This window comes from Bactrocera dorsalis, chromosome 1, assembly GCF_023373825.1.
Source record: "Bactrocera dorsalis isolate Fly_Bdor chromosome 1, ASM2337382v1, whole genome shotgun sequence".
NCBI classification, from domain to species: Eukaryota; Metazoa; Arthropoda; class Insecta; order Diptera; family Tephritidae; genus Bactrocera; species Bactrocera dorsalis.
Genome location: NC_064303.1, coordinates 40997362 through 41015686, shown reverse-complemented (window position 1 = coordinate 41015686; position 18325 = coordinate 40997362). Strand labels below are relative to the sequence as shown.

Sequence of the window (18325 nt, the reverse complement as noted above, 5' to 3'; positions counted from 1 at the left end):
AGCTGCAACCGAAACCATTGGTTTTCGGAAAGTGCAAAAGAACAGCTGGTACGACGAGGAGTGCCGTGTCGCAGCGGAGAGAAAACAGGCTGCCTACCTCGCAACGTTACGATCGACCACAACACGTGCGGGATGGGATAGATACCGAGAATTGAAGAGGGAAGCGAGACGCATTTGTAGACAGAAAAAGAAAGAGGCCGAAATGCGTGAGTACGAAGAGCTTGATAAGCTGGCCGACAGGGGTAATGCTCGAAAATTCTACGAAAAGATGCGGCGGCTTACAGAAGGTTTCAAGACCGGAGCATACACCAAAGGTGATCTAGCCACCGATGCCCAGAGCATACTTAGATTATGGAGGGAACACTTCTCCAGCCTGCTGAATGGCAGTGAACACATAACACCAGGAGAAGGCGAACTCGATTCCCCAATCGATGACGATGGAGCAGACGTTCCATTACCCGGCCATGAAGAAGTTCGAATAGCAGTTGCTCGCCTGAAGAACAACAAAGCGGCAGGGGCCGACGGATTGCCGGCCGAGCTATTCAAACACGGCGGCGAAGAACTGATAAGGAGCATGCATCAGCTTCTTTGCAAAATATGGTCGGATGAAAGCATGCCCAACGATTGGAATTTAAGTGTGCTATGCCCAATCCATAAAAAAGGAGACCCCACAATCTGCGCCAACTACCGTGGGATAAGCCTCCTCAACATCGCGTACAAGGTTCTATCGAGCGTATTGTGTGAAAGATTAAAGCCCACCGTCAACAAACTGATTGGACCTTATCAGTGTGGCTTCAGACCTGGTAAATCAACAACCGACCAGATATTCACCATGCGGCAAATCTTGGAAAAGACCCGTGAAAGGAGAATCGACACTCACCACCTATTCGTCGATTTCAAAGCTGCTTTCGACAGCACGAAAAGGAGCAGCCTTTATGCCGCGATGTCTGAATTTGGTATCCCCGCAAAACTAATACGGCTGTGTAAACTGACGTTGAGCAACACGAAAAACTCCGTCAGGATCGGGAAGGACCTCTCCGAGCCGTTCGATACCAAACGAGGTTTCAAACAAGGCGACTCCCTATCGTGCGACTTTTTCAATCTGCTGCTGGAGAAAATTATTAGAGCTGCAGAACTGAATCGAGCAGGTACAATCTTTTATAAGAGTGTACAGCTGGCTAGGTCATGTTGTCCGAATGGACGAAAACACTCCAGCTCTGAAAGTATTCGACGCTGTACCCGCCGGGGGAAGCAGAGGAAGAGGAAGACCTCCACTCCGTTAAAAGGACCAAGTGGAGAAGGACCTGGCTTCGCTTGGAATATCCAATTGGCGCCACGTAGCGAAGAGAAGAAACGACTGGCGCGCTGTTGTTGACTCGGCTATAATCGCGTAAGCGGTGTCTACGCCAGTAAAGAAGAAGAAGAAATTTCCTTTCGATTTCTTAAATAAATAATAATTTTCTTGAAACAAATATCCTAAATAAAAGTATAATAATTAAATAAAAAATCTACGTAAAAAAATATCTGCAAAAGTGTTTCCACTGACATCCTTAAAGGACGAAAACTTGAATACGTCTCTCAGACGTACGTTATCTTTTCAGTACTTGAAAATAACGTTATCTAAGCAGGGTTAAGGACACCACATTTTTTATTCAATTTTTATTATTTTAGGGGGTCAATAGGGTAATCTGGTCTGTTTTTTGACATTTTTTTCATAGAAATATTTATTCTACAATAGAACTTTTTTCACATATCATGAGGTATATGGTGGAGTGCATAAACAAAAGACATCTGTCGGAGAAATGGATGGGTGAATGAGATGCGTTTTTTCACTGGCGGACACAATTTCTCATGTTTGGATCATCTGAAACACAAAACACAATTAATTCTTAAAAAGAACGTGAATGGTTATCTTTTTTTTTAATTTTTCCCCATGTTTTTTTACATAAGTTTTGTAATAACGTTGTCAATAAATTATAAAAAATTTAGGGACGATAGCCAACCGTTTTGTGAACATTAAAAAAAAAATAAGCAAATCGGTTGAGTAATTCTAAAAACGCGTTTAAAGTTTGAAGTGTGCACTCTGAGCGCTCCGAACGTCGAGCGGTGTTATTATTTTTGGACCTTTTTCGAAACCTTTCAATGGTCAAGTGGGTTTCTACGTCACTTCTAAGGGTATAAGGAAAACCCAAAGGAAAAAAACACAAAATTTTGAAAAAACACTCCCTAACACAAAAACTTGCGGTAAGATGTGTAAATCATTTGTATATTATCTAAATATGTACATACATATGTATATGATAAGGATGACAAGAAAAGTTGAAATCCGGGTGACTGTCTGTCTGTCCGTCGTCCGTGCAAGAGTAATTGCTTGAGTAAAAATTGAGATATCTTGAGGGAACTTCGGGTTTCTTAGTACAAAAAAATCGCCATTAACCGAAAACCTATAAAATACCATAACCAAGGACTAAATTAAGACATAAAATTTCTTTTGAAAAAGTGAGCGTGGCCCCGCCCTATATAAGTTAAATATACATATCTTCTAAACCATCAAACTTTCAACCCCCAAAATCGCGGAGCCCAAATATTATAAGAACCGACAGTGTTAAAATCGGAAAATATCCCCGCTCACTCCCTATATGTCGGTACTGTTCAAAAATACTAAAAGCGCGATAGGTTAATAACTAAATACGCCAAAGGCATTAAATTCTTCCTACGAGATGGTATAAGAGGGATTTATGAGAGCTGGTGTGAACATTGGACGAAAGGCGTGGCACCGCCCACTTTTTGGTGAATACCCATATCTCGGGACTCGATCGACAGATTTCGACAAAGTTTAGTATGGGACATTTTTCTTATATTCCTACGTCAGTACGAGAATGGATGAAATCGCTCGTCCTACTTCGCATATAGCACAATTTTAAATTTCACTTGATTCTTCAATTTTCCAGTACACAAATCAAGAAGCAGTTAATCCAACCTAAACTGCTTAAGCCCCTAGGTACCGAATATTTGGACCCCAGTACTTATATTTGACTTTTGATGAAAAATATCGGTCAATGTGTGAGATATGTAATTGAAATTCAGAGGATAATCCTACTCTGTTAATGGCATGTCTGTATCTCAAAAATGGGTTGAATCGGGCCAATACTTCCATTAGCCCCCATATACCTAATATAAAGCTTTCGAGCTTCGGGGTGACTTTGTACCGCATATGTGTATTGGCCAATAGTGAGTTATCTCAATGATAAAGAGAGAGCGTGTTTTACTCATGACAGTGTATCTTTGTGCCTAAAGTAGATAAATTTGAGCAAAACCTTGACCTAGCCCCTATATAACTAATATCAGGATTTTTGAACTTCCGGCTGACTTTCATATAAAGGTTTTTAAGTATTTGGCTTATTAATAGTAAGTGGTATTGGAAAAGTAGATAAAATCGGGTCGATACTACCCCAACTCCCATATACTACGCATAATATTATGATTTTCGTTTCTCTAACAAAACTTATATGTCTGTCGGTGTATGAGTTAAATATAGCATATGTATGTACATACATACATACATATACATTATGGTGATTCAAAATTGTTTTTTTTTTTCAATTGGTACTCGCAAAAATAGGTTCCTAGACACCTCTAAGAAAGCCTCTCCAAATATGAGTTTTTAATTGTAACGGGAAGGTCCTCCGCCTAACGTTTTTCTGTTTTTTCTTATTATCAGATAGAAAAATTTATATCTCACTTCCAACTACTTGAAAAAATATCTTCTTAATTTGGTTTTGTAGGAAATTGAATGCTCTAAAATATGGTCTCTTATGATTTTTTCGTAAACCCAACCGTTTAAAAGATATTAACGGTTGAAATTGGACTATTTTTGGAAAATTTTTTTATTTCTTATTAATTTTATAACTCAATGAAAAAAAATTATTATGAATGATGAAATACATAGTTTTGTAGGAAATTTACTGCTCTATAAAAATGGTCTTCTATGATTTTTCGATTAAGTTAAGCGTTTACGAGATATTCATCGTCAAACATCAATGCTGCAGTTTGATAGCGCAGTTTTCATTGCTATGAAAATTTCAAAGAGGCAACATATCCCATTTGCACATACATATGCTTACGTCATTTTCAATTCGGTAATATGAAATTAAGAAGAGCGAGTATTAAGACAGCTTTATTGTATTATAAAAATATAGTACATTTTCAAAATAACAATTTTCAAAAAAATTAATATTTAGTTTAATATTGTTAATTTATAAAAAATTATGCAAATTGGGTTGGGAATATATCATTGCTCATTTTAAGTTTATTATTTTGATTGGTATATAAAATTTATGCCACAATTATTATATAGTAATCCAAAAATATGAATTCCCAGAAATACATTTGTAAACAAAGGATCTTTATCCTTTGTGTTATCTTATTTTTCCCAGAAATACATTTGTAAACAAAGGATCTTTATCCTTTATTATTAAACTAAATATTAATTTTTTTGCAAATTGTTATTTTGAAAATGTACTATATTTTTATAATACAACAAAGCTGTCTTAATACTCGCTCTTCTTAATTTCATATTACCGAATTGAAAATGCCGTAAGCATATGTGCAAATGGGATATGTTGCCTCTTTGAAATTTTCATAGCAATGAAAACTGCGCTATCAAACTGCAGCATTGATGTTTGACGATGAATATCTCGTAAACGCTTAACTTAATCGAAAAATCATAGAAGACCATTTTTAGAGAGCAGTAAATTTCCTACAAAACTATGTATTTCATCATTCATAATAATTTTTTTTCATTGAGTTATAAAATTAATAAGAAATAAAGAATTTTTCCAAAAATACTCAAATTTCAACCGTTAATATCTTTTAAACGGTTGGGTTTACGAAAAAATCATAAGAGACCATATTTTAGAGCATTCAATTTCCTACAAAACCAAATTAAGAAGATATTTTTTCAAGTAGTTGGAAGTGAGATATAAATTTTTCTATCTGATAATAAGAAAAAATAGAAAAACGTTAGGCGGAGGACCTTCCCGTTACAATTAAAAACTCATATTTGGAGACGCTTTCTTAGAGGTGTCTAGGAACCTATTTTTGCGAGTACCAATTGAAAACAAAAAAAAACAATTTTGAATCACCCTAATGTACATACATACATTTCGTCACCTAAAATGCAAAATAACGTATCATCAAAATTCGAAATTGAGTATTCTATTGATTACGATTCACTACTTAAAATTATATACATAATATTACATATGTCCAAAATTTTCAGGTTCTACGCTCATACATATACTCATATGGACCAGTTTTAACCAATATTAAAATTTTTGTACACTCTTGTTTCATTTTATTTCGTGTTTTAATCACGCCACTGTAAATTTTCGAAAATGTTGTTACGTTATTTTGCATTTTAGGTGACGACATATAGATAGTCGTGTTAAATTTTATTTCTAATTTAATATAACCGGACATGAGTACGCCCCATTGACTGGACACGGACACTATTTTGGTAATATTTCGTTAAACTTAGCTTTGACAAACAGACAAGATTTCATAAAGTATGTCTAAAAAATTGTGTACAATTTATAATTGCCGATTTTTTATAATCTTATTAATTTTTGATGTTTTGAAACAGTTTTTTTTAAGAACAATACACAAAATGACAACAGCAAAAAAACGTATCTGCGCTGCCGCCATCTGGTTTGCGGTGGCTCTACGGAAATGCATTTATTAGTTCAGTAGAGTTATAGTTCTATGTTGCAGCTTCTGACCCTAAGAAACATTTTAAATACACGCTTTTGCCACGGCCCCATATATGGACAGTTCCCTTAGCCAGACAAAAATGCGGGGACGGTGGGTGTCCGGTTATGAGGAACACTGCAACAATTTCTGGCTTCAAAGTCCACAAAACGACTGGTTACAAGTGGTGTTAAATCAGCCCAAATTATAAAACACTTAAATTGACTAGACTATCAATTCAGTTTTATTTACGGTACATACAAACTTGTCCACAAAAATAATAGTAAATATGGAATTTATATTTGCATTTTATTGATGAATTCCGATTGGAGATCTAACATGATCCATGTACGTAAATTTTTATAAATATACTTTTGTTTGTATGTAAATTAGTATACGTGTATTGAGTATATGTATATATATATGTATGTATATCTAAGTATTATTTTATTAAAAACTTACAGCCAATAATTCATTCCTTCACTTCTTGTACTTCTTTTTAATGATACAATAAAATTAACATTTCTACGTACAAAATATTTTATATACTTAACTATGAGTTACCGTATTCAAACTAAAGCACTATCAATAAAAATGTATTTTTTAATTCAATTAAGTATAAATGTTATGCATTTTCCTTAAAGACTAAAGTTAAAAATATTTCAAATTGCGAAATAAAACTAGAGTTAAAAACTAGATACGTATAAAAAATCAATCTCCAACAATTTAAAACAGCCCAGGCAATATGCCTCATATTGAAATACACGACTGCACAGGCCGTATAGTAAGCAGTCGTATTTTTCGAAATTCGTAATTCGCAAACATACTCGTATGTATATACACATACACATATAGAAGTATTGTGAATTTTTTTACATACTAGAATGATATAATACAAGATTACGTCAACCGCCGTCTTGTGGCGTATGTATGTATGTATGTAATCCTTTAAGTCGAGAAGAAGAAGTAACAGAATGTAAAATGTAAACAAAAATGAAAACGCTTTTGTTAATTCGAGAAATATATATGTATGTACTTAATTTATTAGGTTATAATGAAAAAATTTACTGTAATGAATAGAATAACGTTACGAGAAAATAATGTGGTCTTTTTTATCTATGTATATTGTCAAAAGTGTGTCAATAATGTACAAAAAGTTCCGAATAAAATTATTCAATGCATACATAAAAAATAAATTCACAAAAAAAGTATTTTCTTTTTTACCTTAAACTTTTTCACGATAAACTGTTAAATTAAGCATATTGCACGAATTAATCAAAATGTTTACGTTTTTGCTTACAATTTACATGCTGTTCTATGCTAATTCTTCTCAACTCGAAAAAAAAATTAACGTTAAATTCTTGTCATTATTTACATATGTATAGGTCTCGAGCATTTACCCTATACACTTCCAATTTGATAACCCTTGGCGTTGGCAACGCTCAAGCTCCTATTTCAATTGGTCCGCATTGGTAACACTCCATAATGTTGTTGTTGGGAAGATTGGTGTTGCTGAATGAGGATTTGTTGTTGTTGAGATTGTTGCTGTTGTTGTGGTGGTGGTTGCTGCTGAGATTGTTGTTGCGATGTTTGTTGAGGTGGTGGCATACCTTGACCGGAACTCGCAGTATATGTAACCACACCAGTTGTTATTTGTGGCTGAGACACGACAACTGGTGCTGTTACTTTGCGCTCCGATTGCGTGCGAATGGGTGGTGGCGCAACGACTTGGGAATGACTCGATGGCATCGGGGGCGGTGGAGCATACATGAGAATCGGTTCGCCAGAATTCGGATTACGTGCTGGTGGGGTTACTGCTGAGCCATGATATGATCCATAGGAACTGTCATCAGATTGTGCCGATTGGCCACGGTTCCGATGTATGGCCATGCCGTACGCCGACTCAGGCCGACGATCGTACTTAAGATTACCATCGAGTGGATTGGGGTTATGACGTGAACCATATACAGGCTGAAAGCCCTGTTGACCATCTTGATTTGTGGGTTGGGGTTGGTGAAGTTGTGATTGTTGTGCTGGTTGATGTTGATGATGCTGTTGATGCTGTTGTTGTTGTTGATGATGTTGTTGTTGTTGCTGATGATGTTGGTGCTGTTGTTGTGACTGTTGCTGATGAGATGATTGTTGATGTTGTTGCTGCTGCTGCTGTTGGGATTGCCTTGTTGATCCCCTTATACCGTATATGCTCTCTGAACGTTGCTGCAACTGATTTTGTACATTCTGATTTTGTAAATGCGATGACTGAGCCTGGGTTTGTGGCTGTGTCATACGCATACCGTATAAGCTTTGTGCTGGTACTAACGGACCCGGACGAGGCACAATCTCCCGATTAATAGCTGTGTTACTCTTGGTGTATACAGACTGTGAACGGTTCAGATTTGTTCGTGTGAGTGTGGGTGAGCGACAATACAGGGAACGTGTGCCACCATACAGTGGTTCTGGCTGATCAAATTTATTAAGGGGAGGTGCTGTGTACAAATTCTGACAATAGTTAACTCCACCTGGAATAGTGCCAGCGTTACTTGCGATCGCCGTTTTTGTGCTTGCTTGTCCACGTGGATATGTATTCTGAGGGTATTTAACAGGCATCTGTGGTTTTTCAACGTCTAAATCATAGTTGAGTTCATCTTCGGAATGTATAGAGGAAGAGTCGTTATCAGCATTTGGTTTGTGTGTACGTGAGTTTCGGCGTGTACTGAACACATATTCAAATAGCAAGCCGGATGCAATGCCGCCGACAAGTGGGCCAAACCAATAGACCCAATGATTATCCCATTTATTAAGTACAAAAGACGGGCCTAGCGAACGAGCCGGATTTAAATAAGGCATCTGCAAAAACAAAAGATACAAATGTGATTAGAAGCTTTCCACAGGTAAATTTTTTCATACATACATAAGTATATTCTCGCGATATATAGATATAGTTACGGACAATAAAATAGAATCAAAGGTGTTGCTTTGAAACAATATCACAATTTTTTTGAAATTTTTCATCTACATATGTAGTAACTTTTCGGCATAATAACAAAGGCAATAACATGTACTTTTAAAAAAGAGGAAAAGATAGCATTGTCGAGTTTTACAGTTAACTGTAATTTAAAAAGTGTAAATAGCGTGCCTCGTGCTTAGTGACAAAATAATAGAATCAATAGCGAAATAGTTTCATAAATGAAAAATGTTGAATTTAAAAAGCGTAAAAAGTAGTTATATTAACATAATTAGATTTGTGGAATGAATAATTGTATCAATTATGAATTTATTTAAAAAAATGGGTCGAGCAAAACATTGTTTAGAGCTTTGTTTGTGCGTCCAAAATTTGCAAGGAATGGGTCACGCGTAACGGCAAATTGCAAATATATGAAACATGCTCAAATATTTGTGTTTGATGCCTTAAAATGTCTGAAAAAATAGCCCGATCACAAAAAAATGACTGCGCAAGTCGTTCGAAATATGGCATGATTGCCGAAGCGCGTACCGTTAAAGGCCTCTGCAGCCATTCAATAACAATTATTTGCAAAAATTTCTTAGAGAACAGCAAGAAGACGACTTGTGGAGAAAAATTGCTTTGGCCATGTCCTGAGGGGCCAATGCTGAGAAAATTGCATAGATACAATCGTACTCAGTTTGCAAAACAACACATTAATTAGGGCGGAGCTGAAAATTAAAAAAAAAAATGATTCGACATTTTATAGTCTCAATGCAAAATTATTATTAAAATAAAAGAAATGATAGTTATGCATGAGTCCGACGTCCAAAAAACAAAGAAATGTGCGTCCGCTACACGACTAGGTCTTTCAAACGCTGTGGGGGCAATATAATGGTTTAGTATTGTTTCTCATATTGTGTTCCGGGATCTATATTTTGGATACAAGAAAACATAGACCGCCATATATACGTTAAGGTTTTAGATAATCTCATATTCTCAAATGCTGACTGGAATTGGCTTTGCATTTTGGCAATTCCAACAGATCATGGTGCTAGCGTTATGGCTTGGCCAGAGTAATCAGCAGATCTGAATCTCATCAAAAACTTACGGAAAATTGTTAAGGAAAATATTGCTCCCCTTAAACCGAAAAATAAAGCAGAATTCTGAGAGAAGGTACAAAGGTCTGGTATTCTGTTCCACAGAACACTTTCGGTAGCCTAATTAGGTCTATGCTTAGAAGGTGTGCATCGGTATTAGACGATTAAGAATACACTACAATGTACTACCAATTTTTATATTAGTTCCCTTAAAAAAATATTTTTTTTTATTGAAAAAGTTTTTGATTCTATTTTTTTGTCCATCGAATTTTTGAAATATATTGTTTACCTTTGTGTTTTTGTAATATTTATGAATTCTTTTGTTCCAATATTTTTACTGCTACCAATAGCACTTGATATGGAGTACACATTAAAAATATATGTAACTTAGTTGAATTTAAATCAAATTCATAATTTTTTTGAGAACGGAAAATTAATACCATGGATGATTCTATTTTATTGTCCATAACTGTATATATGTATATTTATAGGCATATGTATGTATGCATGTGTGTATAATATATAATAACACTAACAGTATATACATTGACGTGAACTATCAAGATTCCTTAACAGGCATTTATTTTCTACCTCTTTGTATCGACTGCATTCGCATTAAAAATTCCCGAACGCAGGTGTTTCCTACAATGTCCTCAACATACTTGCCACATACACAAACATACGTACGAGTAAATGTACATACCTAAATACGAGAATAAACCAAGTGTGTCCATGGGTACGTAGAGTTAATCCGGTTTCATTGCTACTTTAATTTAAGACAAAATTCCAAAGATGCCGCAATTATCACAGACATTTTTATTATCGTTGCGGAATAGCGAATTTGATTTTTAACTGTTTTCGAAACTATTTTTAAGAAATCGCAATGACCTACGCCATAAATTGTCAAATGTTTGTATACCTCGTTATATCTACATATATAGTACTACTGGGCATATAAAATCTACTTACAGAAACAAAACTACAAGCACTATACGCTGACCCCACTGTAATAGCCGAGTTGCCCATAAAACGCTTCATGGAGTCGGTTGAAACGAAATATGTGAGTACAACGACAAAAGTCAGACTAAATTCCACTCCAAATCGTTCCCAGGCGGCCAATGACGCACTGTGAGATATTGCTGCTTGTAGATTTCCCTGATAACCAGGCACGGTAACACTAAAAGTAGAAGGAAATGAAAATAGAATTAATTTAAAATTGTGATTTAATGAAATGTTATTAAAACTAAATCTTAGTATTGCCAGTAAAAATACTTATGTACATACATACATAAGTATGTCACGGAACTCCTCCAAAACGGCAGGATCGATTTTAATGGAATTTGTTTTGTATAACCAGATGGATTCGAAAATGGTTTAGAATCACAATTTTTGAATTCAAATTTCAATTTAATTTTAAATTTAAGTAATTTTAAACTTATTGTTGTTGATCTAGAAATATTTTATATTTATTCCATCAGACTGCGCTATCAAATTCCTAATTGCACCGACAGTTGTTGCGATCAATTTCAGGAAAAATATTTGAAGTATCGTGTCATCATTGAAATATTACATTAGGATAAAAGTTGTGTTTGAAGAGTTTTGAAATGTAAGGAAAGCCTAAGTTCGACGAACAATATTTTCGGTAAAAAAATCGCAATTGGAACCGGCTTCCACATATTCGGTATGGTGCTTGAACAGTTGTAGTCCGATTATGACAATTTTTTGTCATGAGCTGACACACCTTAAACGCTCTATTCGTGCAAAGATCTATTCCGATACATTCATTGGTAATTAATTTGTGCACAGGAAAGTGATGGAATCAGATGGAATTTAAAATGAAGTTATAAGAAAAGTAGGGGTGGTTTGAGAGACATGTACCATAAACCACGCCAATTTTTTCCAATAATAATTGACAATATAATCCATTTAATTACAATTCAATCAATTTTTACTCAAGCTATCGCTTGCACGGACGGTACAGACAAACAGACAGTCATTCGGATTTCAGCACCGTATATCTACCTCGGTTAGGTTTAGGTGATACAACCTTACAACAACAACAAAACTTACAATAAACGATAATAATGATATGTTGGTAAAAATATATTGGAGAAGGATCATTATTTTCATAATTTATGCACCGTCAGTGTTTCCTAATAATTTTACAAGTTTCTTTGTTGTTATGTTTTATCCGATCAGCATCTCAGCCATCATCCTTAATTTTAAAGGTTTGAAATTATAACACCAAATTTGATTAAGTTTTAATATTAGTAAGAATGTGGACGTTTTTAACAAAATGTCTAAAAATATAAAATAACCAAATATACTCATATGCTATGTTCATAAATACAAGAATACCCTCAAAAATGTGTCCGTATAAAGTGTGGTACACACACAAACAAGAAGTAAATACATACATATGTATATAAATTTACGCAGAACCACTGTAATGCAAAAACAGAAGATCATAAGCTAGTCGTTACTGAGCCCCACGCTGTCCGCTGGCTCTGCCGACCTACGACACATCGTTGATACGTTGGTTGAATTATTCTCACGGTCAAGCAGATTTACAACAGAGGTCTGAGAACTTTTTAGGTGTCTGTCCAGATTGTTGATAGCAAGAAAGCTGCGAATGAAGCTCAAGCGAGCCAAAGAACACACAGCGCAACACAACCACAAATATTGCAATGATGGTGCGGAAACGTTTCAAGATGTAAAAGCTGTGAAGTTGCTCTCCCATAAAAGATTGATTCTTAAATTTCATTTTTATTTTTTATGAGTTTTTTTTTGTTAATTTTTCACATTTTTGATTTTCGGTATTACTTTGAGAAGCAGCTGTGAACAGCTCAAGTTCTAGCTGTATTGAGTTTCTGGTTAATAATAATTTTTTACCAAGCACTATGATACTTTTGTTGTTGTTGTTTTCTTTTTTTGACAAGGTATCAAGTGTATGGTAATTATAATGCAAACTTATCTTCATCGAATTCATCAGCACCAATGCCTTTTGAACTCCCGGGCATACAAAAGTTTGCAATGTGTATGAATGTAAGATTCTCTGTGAATTCGTTAATTCAAGAATTCTTTCACTATTTGTATTTGGATGGTCATCATACAAGGTCTGTCGCAAAAGAAACAGGACTGTTAAAAAAAAACAACAAACAATTAATATTTTTCAAAAGTTATATTTTTTATTCAAAGTAGTTTCCTTGTGCTTCGATACAGCGTTTAGCTCGGTCAATTAGCATTTCAAATGAGTGTTTAAGGTCATTTTTCGGAATGCTCTTGAGAATATCGGTCGTCGCTTTTTGGATAGCTGAAATGTCCTGAAACCAGTGTCTTTTCATGGGCAAATGAAGTTTTCCAAATACATATGTAGGTAAAAATCACAGGGTGCCAGATCAGAGTAGGGTGAGTGATTAATGGTTAATATGGAGTTTTTTGTCAAAAAATCAGTGATAAGCGTCGACCGATGACACGGCGTATTATCGTGCAACAGGCGCCAGGACCCTGTCTCACGGTATTGTACACCAAGGTAATCGTTTGGCCAGGTGGGACGAACTCTCGGTGTACAATACCCTCGGAATCGTAAAAACAAATCAGGATTGCCTTTATATGCATTTATATGCATTTTATGACCGATGACCAAAAGTTGCTGTCACTTTTTGATCGATAACATCGATTGTAGTTATCCAAATTAAAATTTTTACGAAATGTCAACAAGAGATCAAACTTTTTACTTCATATACCCATCAATAGGTGGCGCCACCAGAAACAGTTAAAAAGTTCTGTTTCTTTTGCGACAGACCTTGTATGATATACAAGAATAAACCTTACATGTAGCCAATATAGAATTGTAGTACATGTGAAACATAACATAAGCTTTCATACATATTCACTGCTATGATCTGTTCGTTGAAATAGAGCAGACTTTACTTCCTGAACATTGGCAATTTATCAATTTTTTCTGGGAGTAAAAAAAGAATCACATTTTTTTCTGTAAAGCTTTATTTAACAGTATTTGAACATATACTCGTACAAGAAATTTTATTGTAAGATTTGATAGTAATATGAGCATTTTTTAACCAAAAAAATAATATTGCTAATAATGTTGCAGAGAAAACACAGTTAAAATTTGAAGTGGAAAAATGCAATACTCCCGAAACCCACTGTAGCCGACAGTTTCGTGAAAAATGTAGCATATAAATTTCAAACATTCGTAACATTTTAGATGGATATATTATAATTAATTTCACATCTAAGCATTAAGAATGTCTGCATATGAAAATGAAATAAGTATATACATACATTTCGAAATAAACGCGTTTAGAGAGGGAAATGAAATAATTTGAAAAGAGAGTAGAGTTTTATTATTCTTCTTTACAGGCGTAGACACCGCTTACGCGATTATAGCCGAGTTAACCACAGCGCGCTAGTCGTTTCATCTTTTCGCAACGTGGCGTCAATTCGAGATTCTAAGCGAAGCCAGGTCCTTTCCAACCTGATCCCTCCAACGGAGTGGAAGTCTTCCTCTTCCTTTGCTTCCCCCGACGCCTACTGAGTCGAATACTTTCAGAGCTGGATTGTTTTCGTCCATTCCGAAAACATGACCTAGCCAACATAGCCGTTGTCTTTTAATTCGCTAAACTATGTCAATGTCGTCGTATATCTCATACAGCTCATCGTTCCATCGAATGCTTATTCGCCGTGGCCAACGTGCAAAGAACCATTAATCTTTCGCAGAACTTTTGCCTCGAAAACTCGTAACGCCGACTCGTCAAACGTTGTCATCGTCCATGCCTCTTCATCATATAGTAGGACGGGAATAATTAGTGACCTGTTTTGTTCGTCGAGAGAGGACTTTACTTCTCAAATGCCTACTCAGTCCAAAGTAGCACCTGTTGGCAAGAGTTATTCAGCGTTGGATTTCTATGCTGACATTGTTGGTGGTGTTGATACTGTCAACAGTGCTCACGTCACGCCAAGCCAAGTCGCGAGTGCGACGACTGTTTGTTTGATGACAGGAAATATTTCGTCTTGCCCTCGTTCACCACCAGACCCATTTGGTTTGCTTCCTTATCCAGTCTAAAGAAAGCTGAACTAACGGCACGGGTGTTGAGGCCAATGATATCAATATCATCGGCATACGAGAGCAGTTACATATATGCACTCTTATAGAAGATTGTACCTACTTTATTAAGTTCTGCAGCTCGAATTATTTTCTCCAACAGCAGAATGAAGAAATCCCACGATAGGGAGTCGCCTTTTCTGAGCCTCGGTTGGTATCGAACGGCTCAGAGAGGTCTTTCCCGAACCTGATGAAGCTTTTGGTATTGCTCAACCTCAACTTATACAGCCGTATTAGTTTTGCGGGGATACCAAACTCAGACATCGTGACATAAAGGCACAAAAGGAAATTTATAATGAACAAGAATACAAATCGAGTCTCCCGAACAGTAGCGATACGGTGCCCGCGCCTAAAAAAAAACGGTTTAGGTAACAAATAAGTCCGTGTGTGAACGCAGACTAAGTAAGCAATTGAAAAGGTAGCGGTGTAAATGCCATGTCGAAAAAATAACGATGTACTTACACACACTAAGGGTATATGCGTTTATAAATATAACAAGTTGTCCTAACCACACATTTTATAACTACATATCCCCATTAATAAAAAAGAATAGCCACAAAAACATAATGGAATATCGCTCTGAAAAACATTGACCTAGAAATCTGCAATTTGTGTTGTGAAAGCAACACTTCAACCCTTTCGTGGTTTTAGGTCGCTTATAATAATGGTGTTTTCAATGATTTTAACCAAAAAGTTTTAGTAATTTGTTGCATTTGCAATTGTAGTTGGTCTTCCAGTGCGATCCCTTTTCAAAATGCAGTACTTCGAATCCTTGGCTTCCTTACAATTCTTGCGGTCACATTGTTAGTCACATTGGGTGTGAATTTTGCCTGTACATGCATTTATTTATATGTATATTTACATACATATGTATATACCTGTATGTGTGACAGCATCCCTGTCTATATAGTATTTACATTTGATGTTTTCCTATGTTGCTTTTTGGCAGGTCATGAAACTTTTCCTAAACCCTGCGCACACGCGTTCAATTGAATGCAACAAAGAGTGCAAAAAAGTGTGCAATAATATAAGCAAATGTGAAGTTGCATAAACCTACATATACAGTAAAAACCCAACATGTTGTTTTAGTAGGGAAGACTTCACATAATGCAACCACCTAAGTGGTAAAAGCGGTAAAACCCTCCTTCTTTGCGATTTTAGTATTGTCAAGAGCATTTCACAAACTGCCAGGGCGCACTCATCCTATTTGATGCACGCTTACTCAGTGGCAAGTGTTTATTATCTTAAGTTAGCTGGTTCTTAACAGATTGGGACGAAACAGAAGAAAAGCAGCAATGTTTAATTAATTGTTGCTGGCAATATAGTAAGAAGAAATTTGTTTGTATTTACTTACATACATACATACATATGTACTTATGTATATGCGAAGTATAAACTTACAGAGTGCTTAATTTGTAGCTAATCTCAATTGGGTTATTGAATAGGGTTGTCTATAACAGAAATGCACTGTTACACTCAAAATTCATTCAAAGAGCAGTTTTTGTGACTTTATTCAACATGATTAGTTAGGTTAAGTAATATTTTCGTAAGATAATTTTATGGTCGTTCGGAGGCGGCTTAAAACTTAAACAAACCTCACTGAAAATAGTATATTAGCTACACTATATGCATACAAATCAAATTGTGAATTGTATCCCTCGAATTCATGCTTTTAATAAAATATATGTATAAACGCTTTTGTATTATTTTGCGAAGGAAAAACTTGCATTGGACCACCATTTAATTCAGGGATATTGTGGTACAAAAACACACACTCGAAAACTTTATCAGTAAAAGTTTCAATGACTTACGAAGTACATACTATATACAAATGTTTATACGTGCGATCTATGTGCACATGAATGTGCCAGTTTGAAAATAATTTCTATCTACCGAAAAGAGAAATAGTGCAATAACCAATTATAAAACTGATATATGTACATACATACATATCTTAGAGCGACGGTACACATATTATAATAATATTTTGGTGCACAAATATACAAGCTCACTAGATATGTACATACATACTACAGACTAAGGAAATTTAAATTTCATTCATAAATGCCCACTTACGTATTTTATTTAAATGTGTTATTTGTATGCATACGTATGTATGTAAATATATGGATATGTAAATACAAGAAACTTTTTTAGTAAAACTCAGACTTATCCCAAAACCGTTCATGAACGATTTCTTGTAGGTCATAACTATTCATGCACCTTTAGTCGATGTGTAAATATTTGCATAGCAGCAATATCTGCATCATTATTTTATGTGTACATATATGTATGCACTGACTTATGTGCCTTAAGTATTTTCGTTCATATTCACTACTCAATAACAAGGATTTTTATTTTACATTACACTATGTAAGTACATACATACATACATACTTATGTACACATGTAGATAAGTTTCTATTTTCTTTACAGACTTTTGGTAATAAGGTATGTCAAATGCAAATATACAGTGTCCTAACATACTGTTCAGATCGGATCACTATAGAAATTAGCTGCCATACAAACTAACTGATCAAATTCAAGATATACATATCCAAATAATTTAAAGCTCTAAGAAATGCAGATGTTGAGGTTACTATACATATATTCACACCCTTTGATGCTGTAACGAAAACACCTGTGAAGGACATTATGGCCTCAGTGCACCCGAAGTTAAAGGTTTTTTGTTATTTATTGATACAGATTTATAATATATTACTAATTTGGTTCAAATTGAATGCTGCAAAACATGCACATAGATTTAATAGTAACTATATTTCAAATGTGAATATTTACTTTTCCTCCGAGAATCCAATTTTCTAAATAATGAATAATATTGAGCTACAGTGGTATTGTTGCCCTAGACATAACGCTTATTTGCTGCAAGACCGGCATAAATCAAAAAACATGATTTTTGAGTTAATGCTGCAGAATTCTTCGTTACATCATACTTCATGTTGAGTGAAAGATTCATATGAATACCTCTTATATGCTCCGCTTGAGAAGATGTGTAAGATTGGAGTCACCGTGTAAGTTTGTAGTCAGTTGAAAACTTTAAACGCGTTTTCTGGAGAATCGATTTTTTTTACTTATGCCGGTCTTGCAGCAAATGAGCGATAAGATCAATGGTTTTTTAAGATTTGCTGCCGTTTATTTTTAAATATTTGCTTTCATTTTACATTACAAAAAAAAAAAGAAAACTTGAATCAAAATAACATATACATATGTATACAGATTTATGGTATACCAACAGTTTAGTTTTGAAAAAATTAGAATGCATCGAAGTAAACAGAGAGACAAATGTCGTAAACCAACATTATGGTATATCTTTATTAACCGTCTTTTAAGAGTTCCTCCTTTATAATTTTCTAGTTACAATTTAATTTCAGTGGTAAATTGCAAATTTGT

General features: G+C 35.1%; 2 protein-coding genes across 3 annotated transcripts in view; one reads left to right on the top strand and one right to left on the bottom strand.

The window, feature by feature from the left end:
- The window catches only part of LOC105227099 (uncharacterized), a 401109-nt gene that overhangs the window by 191899 nt on the left and 190885 nt on the right, over positions 1–18325 (top strand). The gene's annotated exons all lie outside the window — the stretch shown is intronic.
- The window catches only part of LOC105228626 (neurogenic protein big brain), a 31973-nt gene continuing 19686 nt past the window's right edge, over positions 6039–18325 (bottom strand). For both annotated transcript variants that reach the window (XM_049462520.1, XM_049462521.1), the window contains 2 exons: positions 10759–10966; positions 6039–8595 (listed from right to left, as the gene is read on the bottom strand). In XM_049462520.1, the coding sequence (XP_049318477.1) occupies positions 7204–8595; positions 10759–10966 (1600 nt within the window). In that variant the 3' untranslated portion in view covers positions 6039–7203. The remainder of the gene's footprint in view (positions 8596–10758; positions 10967–18325) is intronic.